The sequence below is a fragment of the Simochromis diagramma genome, unplaced genomic scaffold (genome assembly GCF_900408965.1).
Source record: "Simochromis diagramma unplaced genomic scaffold, fSimDia1.1 OVJJ01000305.1, whole genome shotgun sequence".
Lineage (NCBI taxonomy): Eukaryota > Metazoa > Chordata > Actinopteri > Cichliformes > Cichlidae > Simochromis > Simochromis diagramma.
Genome location: NW_024387169.1, coordinates 2,128,334 through 2,144,456, shown reverse-complemented (window position 1 = coordinate 2,144,456; position 16,123 = coordinate 2,128,334). Strand labels below are relative to the sequence as shown.

At 43.9% G+C, this 16,123-nt stretch overlaps 1 protein-coding gene and 1 long non-coding RNA gene across 7 annotated transcripts in view; one reads left to right on the top strand and one right to left on the bottom strand.

Annotated features, from left to right (window-relative positions):
- Nucleotides 1–16,123, bottom strand: part of dlgap2a (discs, large (Drosophila) homolog-associated protein 2a) — a 182,140-nt gene that overhangs the window by 23,844 nt on the left and 142,173 nt on the right. For 4 of the 6 annotated variants that reach the window (XM_040048943.1, XM_040048944.1, XM_040048946.1 and 1 more), the window contains 4 exons: nucleotides 9,749–9,817; nucleotides 8,557–8,716; nucleotides 7,731–7,947; nucleotides 1,278–6,149 (listed from right to left, as the gene is read on the bottom strand). In XM_040048943.1, the coding sequence (XP_039904877.1) occupies nucleotides 3,736–6,149; nucleotides 7,731–7,947; nucleotides 8,557–8,716; nucleotides 9,749–9,817 (2,860 nt within the window). In that variant the 3' untranslated portion in view covers nucleotides 1,278–3,735. Of the gene's footprint in view, nucleotides 1–932; nucleotides 993–1,277; nucleotides 6,150–7,730; nucleotides 7,948–8,556; nucleotides 8,717–9,748; nucleotides 9,818–16,123 lie in introns of those variants that run through there. The other 2 variants (XM_040048948.1, XM_040048945.1) reach the window with 2 other exon arrangements.
- On the top strand, nucleotides 9,949–14,303 carry LOC120744504. Its single transcript, XR_005698377.1, has 2 exons — nucleotides 9,949–11,115; nucleotides 11,458–14,303. It is a non-coding gene; the product is annotated as an uncharacterized LOC120744504 (long non-coding RNA).

The window sequence follows — 16,123 nt, the reverse complement described above, 5'->3', positions numbered from 1 at the left end:
ACTCTCGTGGTCGTATTTAATGGCTTCTGCAGTCAGAAACGGTGCCACCGCTCTGCATTAGCATCCAGAAGAAGAGCATCTGCAGGGCAACAGTTAGCTGCACGCCACTGTGTGTTCTTAGCCTCACGTGTCATGTGACACTTCATTAGGAAGATCATTAAAACATACAGAACAACAGAGCTTTCAGAGGTGAGCGTGTCCATGTGTCTGTGTGACGTTTGAAAAACTGGTGCACTCATAAATATGCCAAGCAGCAGCAGAGAAAGCACTCTCAACGATTAAGTCTGCCTCAATCAGAATATGCAGGTTTGTTTTAATGGGGCTGTAGTGAGGAAACTGTCCTCTAGTCAGAGCCATCCCAGTAAGCACCAGCCTGCTAGCCATAAGGGTCTGTATCAGCTAGATCAAACCCACTGACTCCCACTTGAGACTAAGGCTACAGAAGGTTTATCACCCATGTCCAGATCGCCCAGTTTAAGAGTCTGCTTTTTGCTAGGCTTGGCTCCAGACAAAACTAACCCCAGCCCATCACTCATGCTGCTAACAGCCAGCCAGTTTCCTGCCAGTTAATTTCCAGTCAGTTTTCCAGTTCACCAGTGTAGAACCTCCAGAACCCAACAGTTCCCTGCCCGACCGTGTCCCCACGTCTTTGCGGTCCATTTGTCCATGGCTTTATTTGGCTCTTTGGTTTAACTTGTTCAAGTTGAATTAATTGACTTTGACAGGTAGCTACGGCTGTAGCCTCCTGTGGACCGAATGAAGTTTGTGATGCCATGAATGTGAGTTGGTGCAGATCCTCAACATTATTCTCAACAACAGAAACTATATATTTCTTTCTCTCTCTACTTTCTCTCCTTTTTTTAACAGTGTGCTGCAGGACATATGTCACTTTGAAACGGAGCAACAGAGAATGCCCCAGGTAGACAGTTTACCTGGGGTTTGTTGGGGTGTCCAATCAATGCTGCAGGTGGAGGGGAGGCAGAACTGGATCCCTGAAAACAAGGGAGCGATGGGATATTCAGAAGAGGGGGCGTATTTGCCCAAACACACAGTATAATGGATTAACAATACAAAAAGCCATACTTAGATTGGATCCAAGAACAAACTGCAGGATATGAGGATCATCTGGCACAGTGGGAGTTTTGTGCTTTATGATTGCTCTTATTGCAGCAGGATGAGCGTTGTGATAGAGTACCATCATTATAATAGTGTAAAAGTGCCCGATTGTTCCCGTTAACACCAAGCAGTAAGCATATTCTTTACTTCAACTCATTTTCTGATATTTGCTGGGTTATCAGTTATTTCCAGACTTTATTGAGGACACAGATCACGAGTGGGTCCACAGAACAACAATGATCATTTGTCTTTTATTTACGATGACAGCATGACCTCTACAGTTTATCACACTTTATCTTAAATCATAAAAAAATACTAATGCAAGAAAGTGAGGTTGTGATAACTCCGTCTAATGTAAAGTACCTGATGAAGTGAAAAATAATGATCGTATTTGTCACCGTTTGACTCGCTGTCAGAAAAGGTCTCAGCGCTTCCATCCAATTGAACCGACCTTAATCTTGATGAAATTTGAAAATGAAATGAGTCTACAGCAGGAAGCAGTCGAAGCCATTTTGTAAATTAAGATTGGGCAGAAAACTCGAGGCCACTGGCTTTTTTTGGTTTGTAATAATATAACAGTAAATACCGTGTTGTGACACTCAGGTCGGCCAGCGCGTTAGCCGAACACACCTGCATCATTCTGTCTGTTCCAGCAGGAAAAGCCTGGCTTTACGTGCCGTTGCACGCTGCATCCTACAGCACTTTATTTTTGGATTATATGCTACAAATAAAAATATTACCATTACAGTGCATAATAAATAGTGAGCTACTTCTAGTTACGATCTTTGCAAAGGTAAAGGAAGAGAGCCAGGAGAAGAAGAAAAGTGGAGCACTTTATGTTAGTAAAATGAATTCAACAGTAGAACCTAATTAACTTCCCGCCCCTTTGAAAACCTCTCACATTCATCTAATTTAGCAAACTTTAATAAAGTGCTGTGCGCACATTCGACTCAAAACAACAGACGAAAATCCTTTTCTGGCAGCTCACTGATGTTCTGCTGAAAGATCCTTTTTATTCCGTGCACTTTATCAGAGCGCAGACTTCAGTGGGCGACTCCACACAGAGCGCATTAATTGGACAGAGAGCGCACATATATCTTCTGATTTTTGCCTGGCTGTTCGTTGCTGGTAACAGAATTCTGCGTCTTCGGTGGTACGTAGGCTCCTTTCATTGCACTGAATGTCGAAATGAAGCTATGAATAGAACCGAGTACCTACAGTGAGGCACTGCATATGAAACACAAGGAAATATGGAGGCCATCTGTCATGCACCATTACTACATTATTTTCATCAGTCAGTATCACACATGTGGAAATGCAGCACTACGGCGTGACACATACCTCTTTTCAGGAAGGAATACAATTCGGCATGTCATCACACTTATGTCCCAGTACATTCTCAGTCTTTGATTCCTGAGCGTTAGGATGATAGCTTACAGTAAAAAATACATCATCACCTCTGAGCAAAGCCTGTTATTCCAGTGTCAGACAAATGTAATAATTTAGAGCGTCTCTGATGAATTCATCCGTACAGTCCAGAAAATGTGTGCATGTTTGATAGCAAACTGTATGTGTATGCAGGTAACGGTAGCTACATACTGTGACTCTACTGGTTTGCAATTTTAGTTGGGAATGATTTTAAATGCAGAATTATTTTCCAACAAAATGCAGCTGTATGCAAAAGTCTGCCCACACCTTATTTTACCTAATGATGATTGTTAATGAATCCAGAGGGCTGAGACATCAGTGATGTTAGCAGATGCAAACCTCTGCATGTGGCACATTTGATATTTTTTATTATTTTTAAGCCACTGAATTTAAAAAAGTTATTTTTTCTAACACCTGTGCACCGCTGAGGTTGCATTCACTGTAAAATATCAACAGAATAAACAATTTGCTCAAACTTTTGCAAACAGCTGTAACAGTAGAGGATCCCAGTTCCACTCAGCATTGTGCAAACATCATTTCTCATGTTCTTCTCTCTTTAAACCCGTCCATCCAACAGCTCACATAGTAAACAGTATCTCTTTATATAGTTATATGATAACTGCCAATATTTACTTCACCCCACTTTAGAGTGACGATGCAAGTAGAGCTCAAAATAGGTCAAAAAAAGGAAAGTTGCCATAATCATTGCAAAGACTGCTGTGGCCTTGTACACTCTGGACTGTTTCTACAGTCTATTAGTGAGCTCTTAAAAGAGTCTCTTAAAATAAATGTGTACAGCATTTGTTATGCAGGATCATCCATTGATTTGAACCAGCACTCTGAGGATGAGGAGTTCTTTCCTGGGAGATGATTCACATCAGAGGTGACAACTGCTTCAGAGAGCTTCGTACTGCTTTCAGTGAATGTTTATGAAACATTATTGTTCAGTGCATTTATCACTGCAGGAGTTTATGACATTCTCGCACTGTGTTGCAGTCCATGAAATGCAGTTTTGCTGCTACCAATGCAGTCATTTTCCATGGACGATGTAGAAGGAAGTTCTTGCTTGAATGCCAACAATCCCATGACATTTCGATGCGCACGTCGCTGTAAGTGCACTGGCAGCTACAAACCAAAAGCTATAAATATAATTTTCAGCTACATTTCGCCTGCTGAGAATGAGGTATGAGCTCACAGAGTGAGAGACACATATGTGATTTCTGCGCTGTTGTACTCGTATCTGCCACTCCACAGTTCTACACTTGCACTCCTGTACATCGAGTCTCGCCTGTGGCCCCTCTTCTGCCACCTGTACCACAAAAAGGCCTGCTCAGATGAAGCTGCTTCTGGACTGCCTGGGACATCCTCCTCCACAGGTCCCACAGTCATATGGGATACAGCCACACACTCCAGTATCTCTGCTGTAACATCATCTGACTCCATGGATAGCAGGTCCTCTGAGGTTATCTCTTGGAGATCTGGGCCTGATGATAGAACAGGTTCTGAGGCTGGACTTGTGGGTCCAAAGTCTAGTTCCAGTGATGTATCAGGAGATACCGAACTAGGAGGGGATATTGTGACAGTGACCTGTGGTAGGATGTCATGTAATCCCGAGGCTACGTCCTGAGACATGTGATACTCCGTAGCTGGGTCCAAACAGACAAACTCTGTTGATTCTGAAGGATCCAAAGGGTCCATTGCAGCAGGGTCAACAGATGGTAGAGGTGAACTTGGACTGTCTGACTGGTACATGGGTGGGTCTAAATCCTCTACATTTGATAAAGAGTCAACACTAATGTCAAAAGGCTCTGGTTCAGGATCCATAAACACTGAGTCCAGATCATCTTGATCCAGGGAAGTCAGCATGACCAAGTCAAAATGGACCAGATCAGCGTGATATATAGTGGTGGTGTCCAGTGGTTCTGGAAGAGGTGGCCAGTCTGAGTCTTGAGACTCTTGAGATTCAGGGTTTGGTGGAGTTTCTACAGAGCTGGAAGCAAAAGTTGAGATGGATGTTTTCTCCTCATCAGGGAGGTCGGAAGGATGATCGGGAAAGGTGATAATGGGATCTGGATCTGTGACACTGCCGGGTGGACTCGCAGGATCGTCCGAGTCAAGATACTCTGACACAACAATAGAAGGACATGTTATGCCGCTATCCAAATCAGACAGTGTAACAGGATCAAACTGAGGAGTTGGTGCATCACAGACTGAAGTTGAGCCTTGACTAATGGATACGGGCGATTCTGATGGTTGAAGTTCTTCTTGTGTTGGGTCTGAGGAATCTGTATTTTCCAGTGCTGAATATGTTGAGGACACGGCAGTAGGATCTTGAGGGCCTGAATCTGGTTTGTCCACAGTGACAACATCTGGAGACTCTGAATCTGACATGATGTCATAATCCTGTTCATCTGGTGGTGACACTGTAACTACAGGGACTGGGTATGGCAGCTGTATCGTATCCTTGTGAATTTGCTTGGAGTCTGGGGGGTTTGTGTTATCTGTGAAAGATGGTTCAGATTGGGGTAGGGAATTATTACGTGGACCTACATCTGTTTGTTGTGGAGTGATTACCATTTCCTGTTCAGGTGTTGATGAACCCTGAGGACTCTCAGGGGCTGTTTCTAAAGAAAGTGGCGCTGTACCGTGGGTGGTGAGTGTTGGCTCATTAGTGGCCATGTCAGAGGAGCTTAGAACTACACCGTCGACTGCAAGCTCCGATTCAGCTCTGGTGAGCACAGCAGTAACATCAAGTGTCTCTGGCTTGACTGCTCGAACAGAAACAGGAAGTATTGGATCCAAAGAAAGTGGTATGGCACTTTCTACGTACATTGACTGTGGAGAGGCAAGAATGCTCGGGTCCATCGAGAGCTGTTTTGGCAGGCCTCGGCGGGCCCCTTTCTTTTCGTCTTTTTCTTCTGGACAATTAACAGCTGCATCTGCAGTGCTCTGCCTGACCAAGACTTTGCTGCGGGCCTGGGTCCCCACCGATACCTTGGATATTTGGGGCTTTTTCTCTCTAGCCCCCCCAGCGCCTCTATCTGCAGTGGAAGTTCCAAATCTTCCTGCCCCGGGCCCGGGCTCAGGCCCCGACCCCGCTCCAGGCCATGCCCTTGTTCTTGTCCCTGTACTAGGTCCAGCTCCTGCACCCAAGCCTGCCCCAGCTCCAGCGGCCATGTTGCCTCCCTGGGGAGACCATGTGTTATAATGCTGCGTGAAAGTGTTGAAATTACTGTTGAAAGCACGAAGTTCTTTACAGAGGTCCCTCCTGAGTTCAGCTAGCTCTCGACGCATGGCTGAGACCTCTTCCTTCCACTGCATGCTGATAGCGGCAGCCAGTGTAGCCGACTCTTTAATACTGGCCTGGATGGCCTTTGGTGATGGCCGTTCTGGAGCACTAGCTCCAGTGGATCTGAAGAGGCTCGGAGAAACAGGTGGTCCAGACAAGGGTTTGGCTGTAGCCCCCGTGTTGTCTTGGTGGTAAAGCCTGTCTCTTCTGATGGGGCAGCCTAGATCATCATGAGTCAGAGGGACTGTGTCTGCCAAATCCTCATGTATTCTGTCCTGGTCAGGTAAACAAGAGTCTTCCTGCACATAATTTCTGTCTGGAAGACAAATGTAGATATATATATCTGTAATATGGCCAAAGGTGTGAGCAGCTGGAGAGAATGTGCTTTTTATTGTCACAATGCAGTAACATCAAGTCATGCACTGAATGCCATGAGTCAAAATAAGATAATAGCTGAAATGTACAGCAGTGATTATTGTGCCAATCTCCTCGTGTGACTCCCACAGATGTATAGCAACAATATGTCATATTAGCATTTAGACAGCACTCCCATTTTGACTCATTTATGCTGATGGTTTACACTGCCTTCTCATCCTTAATTTCTAGCATGCATTCTTCACATCTTTTCAATGCACAAAGCTGAAACTCCTAGCTCCTGGAACACATCATAGAGAATGGACAATTCTAATCAGCGAGGTGTGAGAACAGTCCTTGCGTGCTCTTCGGCTTCCGTTTGAGGTAAGGAAATGTGAACTTTGTGCAGTGAAAAGAGGCAAAGATGAGCAAAGATTCCAAAGCTTTTCTCATCAATCAGGAAGTACAGTATGAACCCTATTGAAAATGTCAAGTCCAGTTTGACTGACTAAATCGAGTTGCCCCATTTCCAAAACTGGGGCAAAATGCATTGCACCAAACTCTTAAGAGATCTTTGAGTTTACTGAGAAAGCAGTGTAAGCAAACATTTATGGGTATGAAGAATTGATCATAAGCACATCTCCAGATGTCCACACCTCTAACTCTCCCTATTATAGCCCATATAGTTGGATCATGAATCTACTGCGGGAGGAGGTGGAATCCACTTGGACTTCTTGTCCGAGCCGTTTCTCTTCTGTTCTTCCCACATTCTTCATCTGTACAAGGACGTATCCTTTCCTCTGTGAATCCAGCAATCAGGGAATTGTTGAAACCAGCAACAGCTTACAATTTTTATAATGAATGCTCAGTATCAGAAGTAAATGCATGTTTCAGCTGAGTAATTTGCACGTGTGATACATATGACTAACTAGTGCGACAGTTCGGTTACCGCTGTAGTCAGCTGATCCGAGTGTAGACACAACTGTCTGCAGCTCTGTAATATCATCTCGTTGTGCGTAAACGTGAGCTTGAGACAAAATAACTTGTGTGAATTAAACAGTCTGTGAGTGAAAAGCTGCTTTTGCAGCACCGTGTAAACTCGCTTCAAGTAAAAACTTCATGTGGTGTTTCCAGCGAGACGATAAAGCTGCGTGCTCACTGTCACCATGTGGCACAACAAAGAAATATAAGCAGTGGAAAAAGCAGCAGGTGTCCTTATTCTGACCTGATTTTTATTTCAGACACTTTCCATTTGTGATTTTCAATAGGGTTCATAGCTTTACTCTTTGATGCATCCAGTGGATGAGCAGATGAAGCACTGTATCCAAAGTACGAACAGCTCACAACTGGTAACTACAAATGCCTCAGTAAAAATGAACACATACAAGAATGATTCATGCAAATATTCTGAAACTGTTTGACAGTATGAGTTGGCACTAATAGTCTTTATGTATCCATAACCACACATCCTTGTTAAAATAAAACGTATTAGTGTCACATGTCCACTAATATATTGTGCAGATTTATGTTTAACCATGGTTACCTGTGGTGGACCTGATGGTGGAGGTGACGGTGGAGGCCATGGGGGGAATGCAGTCGTCATCTTGGGAGTAGCCAGCCTGGATGGCTCGCAGGTAGCTGTGGCTCCGGGTTCGGAAGCAGCCGGGCAGGTCCAAAGCGTCCATGGCCTGGGATTCCACCTCGCTGAACACAGACTCGCACACAGACTCAAATTGGCCGTTAATTTCTGTTTCACTCACCTGAGAGAAACAAATCCATAAATAAGCTCCATCGATCGAGGGTAGTGAGGATACATATTTTTATCAGTTGGCTGTAAACCTCCACTTTTTCTCACTTTAAAATCATAAAGAAGCAGAGTCTGTGAGAAGGTTCGTGGAGTCAAGGTCGTACACTGTCAGAGAGTTCGTGACACATTTGTTGTTGGATTTGATGTGAATGCCTTTAAAACAGCAGAAACTGTTTAACCGTTATCTCTCCACTCTCATTTGGCAATATCAGGAATCAAAGATAAACATCTTGTTCGACTTGGATTAGGAATTAGAGGAAGTTTAGTTGAAATGCTGGGACTCCAAGCAAATCAATATCTCCCTTTTACTAAGGAGATGAATATCTCAGCAAGCCCCACTGGAATCCTTTAATTTGTCTAGATAAACAATGTGCAGTAAAGTGTTGAGACTAAATTTATGTCAGAAAAATTATGCCTGGGCTTTGAAAACAATGCTCAGTGCTGTGACAATGAAACTAGGAGAATTTGACTCTTTAAGTGGGATTTTAAATGAAATGACTTTATTAAATTGTCCTGGAAATTAAAGCCAACCCCTCTGGCTCCCTCGGGGATGCACACTCACCTGGCTCACTTGGCTAACACAGCTAGCCTGACTGAGGGTGCTGACAGCCCGCATATAGCTCTGATTCCTGGAGCGAAACTTGGGTGAGTTGTAGTTGGTGGAGGGATCCAGGGCAATGCTTGGGTGCATGTCCCTGGTGGCTTGCAAGTGGTAGCTCTGACTGAACAGAGAGAGAGAAAGAAAAGCAGGACAGGAGTGGGACTACAGCCATAAAGCAAATCAATTAAATATAATCTGACTGATAAACAAGCATTTTGTGTAACACGATGAAGAATTACTAAGCACAGCTGGCTGAGCTTGAGAGGGAGGCTGGATGACACCGTGGCTCTTAGGCTGTCTCTTCCTGTTCCCCCCCGCTACATTCATTCGTGTCCTTAGAAAGGCACTTTGATTTTTGTCGTGCTGAAACATCCAATCAGTGCTTGGAAATGAGGGAAATGCAAATCAGGGGCTAGTTAGTGAGCAAGCACTTTGGAGAGCACCCCAGTGTCAGCCAGGTCAATTAAACGTGCTCCCCCAGCAGTGCAGGAGAGGTGCTCAGAAACCCATGGCTGGTTAGGAATCTGCCGAAGAGAAAATGACTCGGAAGAAATGTGCTTTAAGTAAAATAAAGAATACTATGTGAGCCGCTTTTGGAATAGCAAAGTGAGGTTGGGTTCCCTCCGCCAGATCTATTTCTAATGACAGGCCGGGATGAGTAAGCAGTTTCTGGGCTTTTTATAGAGATAAACGCTGGTGTTTGGCAGCATGAAAATGCCAGTGTGATTAAAAGTCTCCCAATCCATCTTGTGATGCTGTAGCAAGGCCCTGCGTATTTGCAAAGTAATATCAACTTTCTGAACACCCAAAGACATGCTGGGGTAGAAACACCCAGCGATTAAGTGTAAATGTTGTGGTACAAGCACCACATATCTTATTTTTAGCACTATATTTAAAAAAAACTCTAAAAGCACGCTGATGTAAAGAACAGCAGGAAAAATCAAATCTGCATTGTGTGCATCATTGCCTTGTGCTTTGGCAGTATGAGCAGATTGCCCCAGGTGACCTTTCATTGACTGGTCTTGAGTGTTTGCTCTGTAAGGCGTCCATATTGAATATGTCAGCAGGGCGGCGAGCCAGCTGGCTCTGACATCTGACCGCTGCAACGTGGCAGCAACAGAGAGGCAAGGGGAGGAGCTGAACCTGTATTCACCTCAAGTCTGCAGCAAAATTGGTGATGTAGTTACGCATGTCACTGTTGATTTTATCCAGGCGGTAAGAGCTGTGGGTAGAGAAGAAAACAGAGTTACTGGGTCCCACAAGGAGCTGTTGGATGGATGTGACATCACGGAATGTTTGCTTGGGAATTTTCACCAAAGCGCCGCAAACATTAGGGTGACACCATATGACCGTCATGGCGTTTGTGTGATGAGGAAAGTGGGTGGATGCTACAGTTAGAGTCAGCTGGCAGGTTGAGACAATGTAACACGTTCACACAACGAATGGCAACATGAGGAGTGCGGTACGAGTTGGTCCACAGTCGGTGAAGAAAAAAAAAAGGATCTGATGATGAATGCTGAACACCACAGCTACAGTGAAGCATCAATCACACTCTCTTTCTCTGTGTGGCTAATTACATTTGGTTAATTGAGCTAAATGAGGACAAAAACACTTTAAACTTTAAAGCTTTTAGCTGACAAGATCAGATAGAAGTGCACCGGCTGATGCTTGAAATGTGCATGACTTCGCCCATCGCTGCCTGTAGAGCTGTCTATTATCAGCAGCAGAGTGAAGGGAGGCTGTTTTGAGAATGCGTTGGCCCTTTATCAAATCATGCCACAGCAAATTTCCTCTAATGTTTCTGATTGGTACTAATGCACTTCCATTGTTGGCCAATATCACGACAGGGGATGATGGGAATCTCACACTTCCTGCTTTTTACGCTGCCAGTGAAAGTGCTGTTAGTGGTTAAACAACGTGCATTTTAAGCCGAAACCATTTCATCCTGGAGCAAAAATTCAAATAATCATTTGATTTAAGGGAACATTAAAAGAACGGGGACAAAAATTGGGAAACATGCTTGGGCGTAGGTGTGTTTGACAAAGAAAAGGAGAGCAACGCCCTGCAGAGATCTTTACTGCAAATGTTTTCTAGGGTTTTGTCAGTGTGGTGCAAGAAAGCAGCAATCTTGAAATACCTTAAAGAGGTGAGAATGCGAACAGCAGAACATTGAGTTTAATGCACCTGCAATCGCCGAACCAAGACGACTCACAGCTGTCTGTGATAAGCTCTCGTATATGCTGTTTAAGCCATGAGCGCCAGCATCCAGGAGGCTGCGGTCGTCGAGAACGAGACGCTATGTGGTGGAAGATTAAAAACGCTCATTTTGCTACAGTGCTTTTGTTATACTAGAAATAGAGGCACAAAAGTGAAGAGACGAAGCTCTGGAAACAGAAAAGCAGCATATCTATGCATGACACGTCCCACGCAGCCACGAATCAATGAATTGGAATTCCGCTCTGACCTTGAGATCTGAGGGAGAAACGCTCAAACACAATGCCATCTAAATGAGTAATTACAGTATGTTGAATCAAGAATTATCGAAAGCTTTGCCAGTGTTAACTCTGATTAATTATAGCAGCCGGGAGCCGAACAAATGAGAGGTTTTTTTGGAAAGTGCCGTAAATGCGCGTGATTGATCAGCTTGTGCGATCAAAGTCAAAGTGTCGTTTAAAGACAGGGTGGCGGCGACAGATGACAAGTGGAGATGCGCGTGTGCGTGTGCACGCGTGTCAGCGCACCCCGTTATCAGATGTGACATATGATTACTGATTGACTCATTATGCTAATGACTAATAGTGAAGTTTGCCACATGCCATTCAGTTCATCATCATTAATACTTTCTTTAAATATCTTTGGCAGGTCTGACCACGGCAAAAACAGCCATTCATATTCATTTCATCGCAGCTGTCAGCTTTACAGGACGCACGCGGCCCGGGCAGGCGTGGGGCGAGCGGATGATTATCTAAAACAATCACCTAACTTCACTTCTCGGCTCCACCCGCTCAGCGAAGCATTCTTTACTGGTGAGGCGAACAAAGAGGCGACCCCGTCAAACACGAGAGCCCGGAAGAGTGAGGCAAGGTGACACGACTCGACAGGCTGTTCTCGCTTTAACGTGATTTGCTTCAGGGACCCGGTGCTGTCAAATTTGTGTTTGGCTCATCCGTGCGCCCCCGGAGGGACATCGAATTGGTACGAGTGGAGAGGAAATCCAACCTGCGCCACTTATGTCTTAGATCCAATCTAATTCCATCCCACGAGGCCATTGAACCACAACAGCCTCAGAGCTCTCACATCTTTGACATCATTTACAAACATGGAGCGCAGCGCTACGGTGACACAAGCTGAAAGTGGTCAGACTTTGAAGCACCTCTTGAGATATTAACGTGCTCAGACAATTAAGAAGTATCACTGGTTTAAAATATCACCTGGTGGCTTAATTATGCAACCAAATCCAAATTAAACAAATTTCTTTTCAAATTATTGACTTAAAGTGTTCAAGTGTAAAAAGCATCTTTGTCAGTGCTGCATGCAGAGTAGGTCAGTCAGAAAAACACTTTGAGGGCTTCAGATTAGACTGATTTATAAACCTCGGCGCGCTCTTTCATATACAAATAATACACAAAACTTTCAGTCATGACAGTGTTTAGATTAAAGCTGCAGGTCGATCCGTGTCTCCAAGCTGACCTTCTCACATGTTCTTGTGCCTGAAAAAACTTCAAGAGGATAATAAAAATAATAATAATATATAACAATAGTTCAGGTCTTCAAATGTTTCCGGCATCTGGTACTATGCGGTGTTTTGATGTCTGATCTCTGTAGATTTGAAAGTCTATGAAAAGCACAGTTTAGAAGTTCGGGGACTGATCTGATTTACTGCTTTACTGCCACTTTATTAGGTACACCTTGCTAGTACCATGATGGACCCTTTTTCTTTAATTCTTCGTGCTTCAACAGGTTGCTGGAAACATTCCTCTGAGATTTTGGTCCATGTTGGCATGACAGCATCACACAGCTGCACTTCCATGGTGTGACTCTTCTGTACCACCACAACCCAAAGAAGCCAGTCTGAGATGATCTGAGCTTCGTGACTCGGTGCGCAATCCTGCTGAAAGCATCTATCAAAATATCCGCCACTACACCACCAGCAACCTCCATCAGTGAAACCAGGCAGGATGGAGCCATGCTTTCATGGTCTTTACAACAGATTCTGACCATGCCATATAAATGTTGTAGTAGAAATCAGAATTTCGGCATCTTTTCTCTCTCCATCGCTCTTCTCCTCTATTTTTCTTCTCCTTCTGTTAACTGTCTTCCTAACCTCTCTTTCTTTCTCTTCCCTGTCCCCCGGTCCTGTCCTTTCTGATTGTAACAACTCAAAACGAAAAAATAAAATAAAATAAAACCTGAAAAATAAATTATAATAATAAAGGTCAAATAAAATAAGACAATCAAGTGGACCAGTATAGCAAACGCTGTAATGTCTACTTGGGGAAATAAATCTGCTGGGCATTTTTCTTGGCCTTCAGGCAATAATTCTGATCCACGTCCAAATCATATCTGACAGATATTAAAACTTAAATATGTAAAAACACATTTTTATCCAACAGTTTTATTTATTTACTTTCATCACGTTTATATTTATGGTTCTTATTTGTTTGAAAAACAAAGTGAACTCGTAAACAAACACTGTGATTGTATTGTTCTGTACTCAAACCGTAATTCAATCATTCACAGTGTAGGAATTAGTATGTTAATGTAATTGAAAAACCTATGGCCATAACCCGAGGTTAATGGCATCATCAAAAACTAATTGGGGTCACGAGTTATCAAGCCTGGTGTCCAATCAATGACACAGGCTTGCAGGAGTGGGTCAGAGCTACTGTAACACACTCGGGCAATTTCAGTGTGCTCTTCACAAGGATGTGAAGTGCGAGTTGGCTTGGAGGAGAGAGATCTCTGAAAAGTTGGCTACAATCTTCTCACTGAGGGTTTCAGTATTAAACAAGCTGTATATAGAGACAGTTTAAGGCTGGGGCTACGCGCCCCACATGTTGGGATAGCTAACGATAATTATTTTAACTATAGACAGATTTAATAAAAACAACACACAGCATTATGTTAGCATGCAAATACCACTGACTGCTGACATACATCAACTAAGAAGCGGAATATTCGTGTATTTGTGGCAGTTTTGCCGTTGTTTGCTCACACTAAGAGTAAACTGAATTTGTCACGTGTTTTAAAGATTAATATCAGGGTTTAGTGGTGGCAGGCTGATGCAGCAGGACAATAAACCTTGAACTAAAATTCCATCTTTTGAAGCGGAGCGGTCGGAGCCCTAACCTTAACCTGACGTAGATGTTGTGGAATTACCTCAGGAGAGCCGTTCGCACAAGATTAAAGCGCACTGCTGAGCGGAAGCAATTCCATAAGGAAGAATGAGGTCCACGGTTTGTTGTGCAAGCTTTTTAAAAAGCCGCTGATTGGAGCATTTTCTGTCTGGACAAAATGTTTCCGTTACCTCACACATCTTTGCCATTTCTCTACTGCAACTTCACTTCCAGTATAACGCATGTACACCTGCTCATACAACCAGGCTCTTTTAGTGCCGCGCTAAATCAATGCCAAGCTGTTGGATGCCACATTATGATGTTCTCAGAGCGCGATCAGTGGAGTATTAGTACTCTTCAGTAATGACACCTTTGGGGACGTTCCTGGCATTTAAATGAATGCACCGACCAACCTTCTCCCGCAGACTAAATGCCATCAATGGACTGGGAGTCAGGCCCCACAGCCTGATCCATGAGTGTCAATACTTTTCTTTCAGCAGAGCCCAGCAGACTCGGTCTAACCGCTGAGAGGGCTATTATTCAGAAGAGCCTTGGAGGACAATAACTGCAACTGATAGCCCTTCCTGCTGTTGCATCTTCATAAATCATTCACTGTTTATGTCTATTTAAAACGGACGGTGATGAAAGCTTTGCAAGGTGTGACAAAAGTTGCATATCTCACTGATTACACAGAAAGAGCTTCTGAGGTAGATGTTAACATGGCCAGACTCCTCATATCAGCATGATCCTCGCTGATCACCAACCATAACATTTCATTTGTCAGTATATATCCTCTGGATCACATATCTGGCTTATTATGTAGTCATGAAAGAGAAGTGTTTAACAGTAGAAGCTGGTTTCTGGATATCTGCTGACCTACTTCCTGTTCTGCTGTTATCCTGCAGAGAGACGTCGCAAACACTTTGCCAGAAAAGCTCGCAATTAATCCTTCTGCTGTGTGTGTGTGTCTGTGTTTTCGCGAGGGTCGGGTTAATAGTGGCGAGGTGCATTAATGGATTCCGTGGGTGTTGCCCATGGACGTTTCCACGCTTCTGTGGAAAAAAACAAAACCGTGTGATGGAAAAGCTTTTTAAAAACCTGCCTGAAGAGCGAGAGTAGAAGAGCGAGGGACTCATCGGTGTGTGTGGGTCGTGCATCTTACTGTGACTGTCTGACACTGCATACCACAAACTACGGGGCTGTCACCGGACGACACTGCACACTGAGGTCAGACGCAAGGTCATCTTTGCATAATGCCTCCAATTTATGTCATTATTTGCTTTTAGGCTTGTGCAGACCCGAAGCTGAGCAGACAGACAGTGTGATTTATGCAGAAGTCTCAGCAGCCCTGTGATGAATTTTTCCTACCCGCTCGTCCCCGAGTGGAACACATGGCGCGAAGGAGAAGCTGAACAGGATATACTTACATTATGCAGCAGAGGCAACATCAACCCTGAGCCACAGGGATCGTAGTTCTGCCCAAATTTCAAATAAATTTAGCAGAAAAGGTGTATTTTTTGTTAAGTATTACAGCTCTATAAACAGGCTCCTCCTATTCAGGGTTTATGTCTTTATTTAGCAGGGTGCTGGACAGTAGTGCTCATCCACCTCATGTTTAAGGTGCAGATAAAACTGAAGATGAAGGGGTGAATGGGGCCGGTGCAGAAGCCCCACCCACCAGTCGCTGGTTAACATACCTGCCCCCCAAGCCCCAGGGTAGTTCAGTATTAATCCTGTTACCTGGGTAAGTTTGATCCAAAAATAAGTGCGGTCAAACAAGACCTCATTTTTCCTGCAGCATCACCTGCTCTGAGTGGCTTCTTCAGAGTTTAGTCCACCTTCCACATTATCCCCAATTTTGCCTCCAAGGTTCTTTCTGTCGTCACCTGAACTGAAGAGCACTCGAAGTGATTTTAGTTAACAGGAGAGAAAACAAGTGAATTAAAAGTTAGGTTTAGAAGTAAATCTAAAATGTTTTTACTCTTAAATCAAAGTCTTACTGGAAACACATCACAATCATCGGCGTAGATCACAGAACTACCGCAGAGTATTTGCCTTTGATCTCGTCTGCACATTTTGCCCCAAAGTCTTGATAAAAGGAAAGAAACCATCGAACTGTCTGAAAATGAGAAAGTAAAATCGGGCTTTCTGCGACTGAAGTCGAGGCTGCGGGTCTTTAATGGATCCCACTG